A 1,107-nucleotide genomic window follows, 5' to 3' on the forward strand; every position below is an offset into this window, starting at 1 on the left:
TGGCTCGTGCAGAGTCTGCTGGCCTTCATTTGCAGCCCAGTAAGAGCCGCTTCTACATGCCTCGCCACCATCCCGCTTCCATCACTGCTATCAAGTCTGTCTTGCCAGATGCCGTGCGCGAGACGGCCAACACGGGCATGACGGTCTTGGGAACGCCGATTGGCCGTCGCGAGTGGATGAAGAAGCAGCTGAACGACAAGGCAAAGCACATTGCTGGCAAGCTCAATGACATGCTGACGACCGGTGTCTCGCTTCAGGCCCTCCTCACGGCCATGCAGTACGTGCCTAGCCTCATCAACCACCTCTACACGCTGCCCCCAAGTCTCACGTCGGGCTTGTCCGAGCTCTTGAACCGTGCTTGCAAGGACACCTTTGTCAAAGCCTTTTTTGCCAAGGTAAACCTGTCTGCACCAGCTGGAGCCGAAGTATTAAAGGTATATGTCCAGTACAGTGTAATGTGTGTGGACAAGGCGATTGTCACAGAGGTATCCAACCAGTCGAAGTGTACACGAGAACATGGATTGAAGCAAGGCGAAGGAACAAGACAGAACAAGACAGAAGGAGGGAAGTGGAACGACCGAGGTCAAGAAGGAAAATGGTACCGATCCAGGGAGATCGCTCCCATTTATAGCAGGTGGAAACACACACACAGTGGAGACAGAGAATGGACTATCACACTGAAGACAGGTGGAAGCGATATCAGCAATCTGTTGGGACCAACAGATGATAATAATAAATTAGGTGTTTGAACCTCAGAGCTGAAAGCAAAGCTGTGCAACCCCGACATCAAAATCACGACGGCACGCAAAACAACACAAGAGAACAAGACATTTTCATCGGCTTCTATCATGCCGAAAAGTACAAGCGCGAAGAATCACGCACAAGGAAACAAAAATCATGAAAAACGACTAAGTATAACCAGAGATACGGCCATTTGAACCACTAGACACATAAAAAGGCAGTCACACATCACAACTACAAGCCATCACAGCACAAACATAAAAAACACCACGGCACGCTCACATACAACAAGAGACAGCGTCGGGTTGAAAAGGCAACCGACCACAGAAAGAAAAGTCATCATACAAAGGACTTTACACAAAAATT

At 49.1% G+C, this 1,107-nt stretch overlaps 1 protein-coding gene across 1 annotated transcript in view; it reads left to right on the top strand.

Annotated features, from left to right (window-relative positions):
- MONBRDRAFT_11642 (uncharacterized protein) overlaps window positions 1–901 on the top strand; it is a gene marked incomplete at both ends in the record, with an annotated part of 5,338 nt that extends 4,437 nt beyond the window's left edge. The window contains 2 exons of the mRNA XM_001749397.1: window positions 36–634; window positions 757–901. Coding sequence (XP_001749449.1) covers window positions 36–634; window positions 757–901 — 744 coding nt within the window. The remainder of the gene's footprint in view (window positions 1–35; window positions 635–756) is intronic.
- Window positions 902–1,107: the final 206 nt, after the last annotated feature.

This window comes from Monosiga brevicollis, genomic scaffold (assembly GCF_000002865.3).
Source record: "Monosiga brevicollis MX1 MONBRscaffold_30 genomic scaffold, whole genome shotgun sequence".
Taxonomy (NCBI): Eukaryota; class Choanoflagellata; order Craspedida; family Salpingoecidae; genus Monosiga; species Monosiga brevicollis.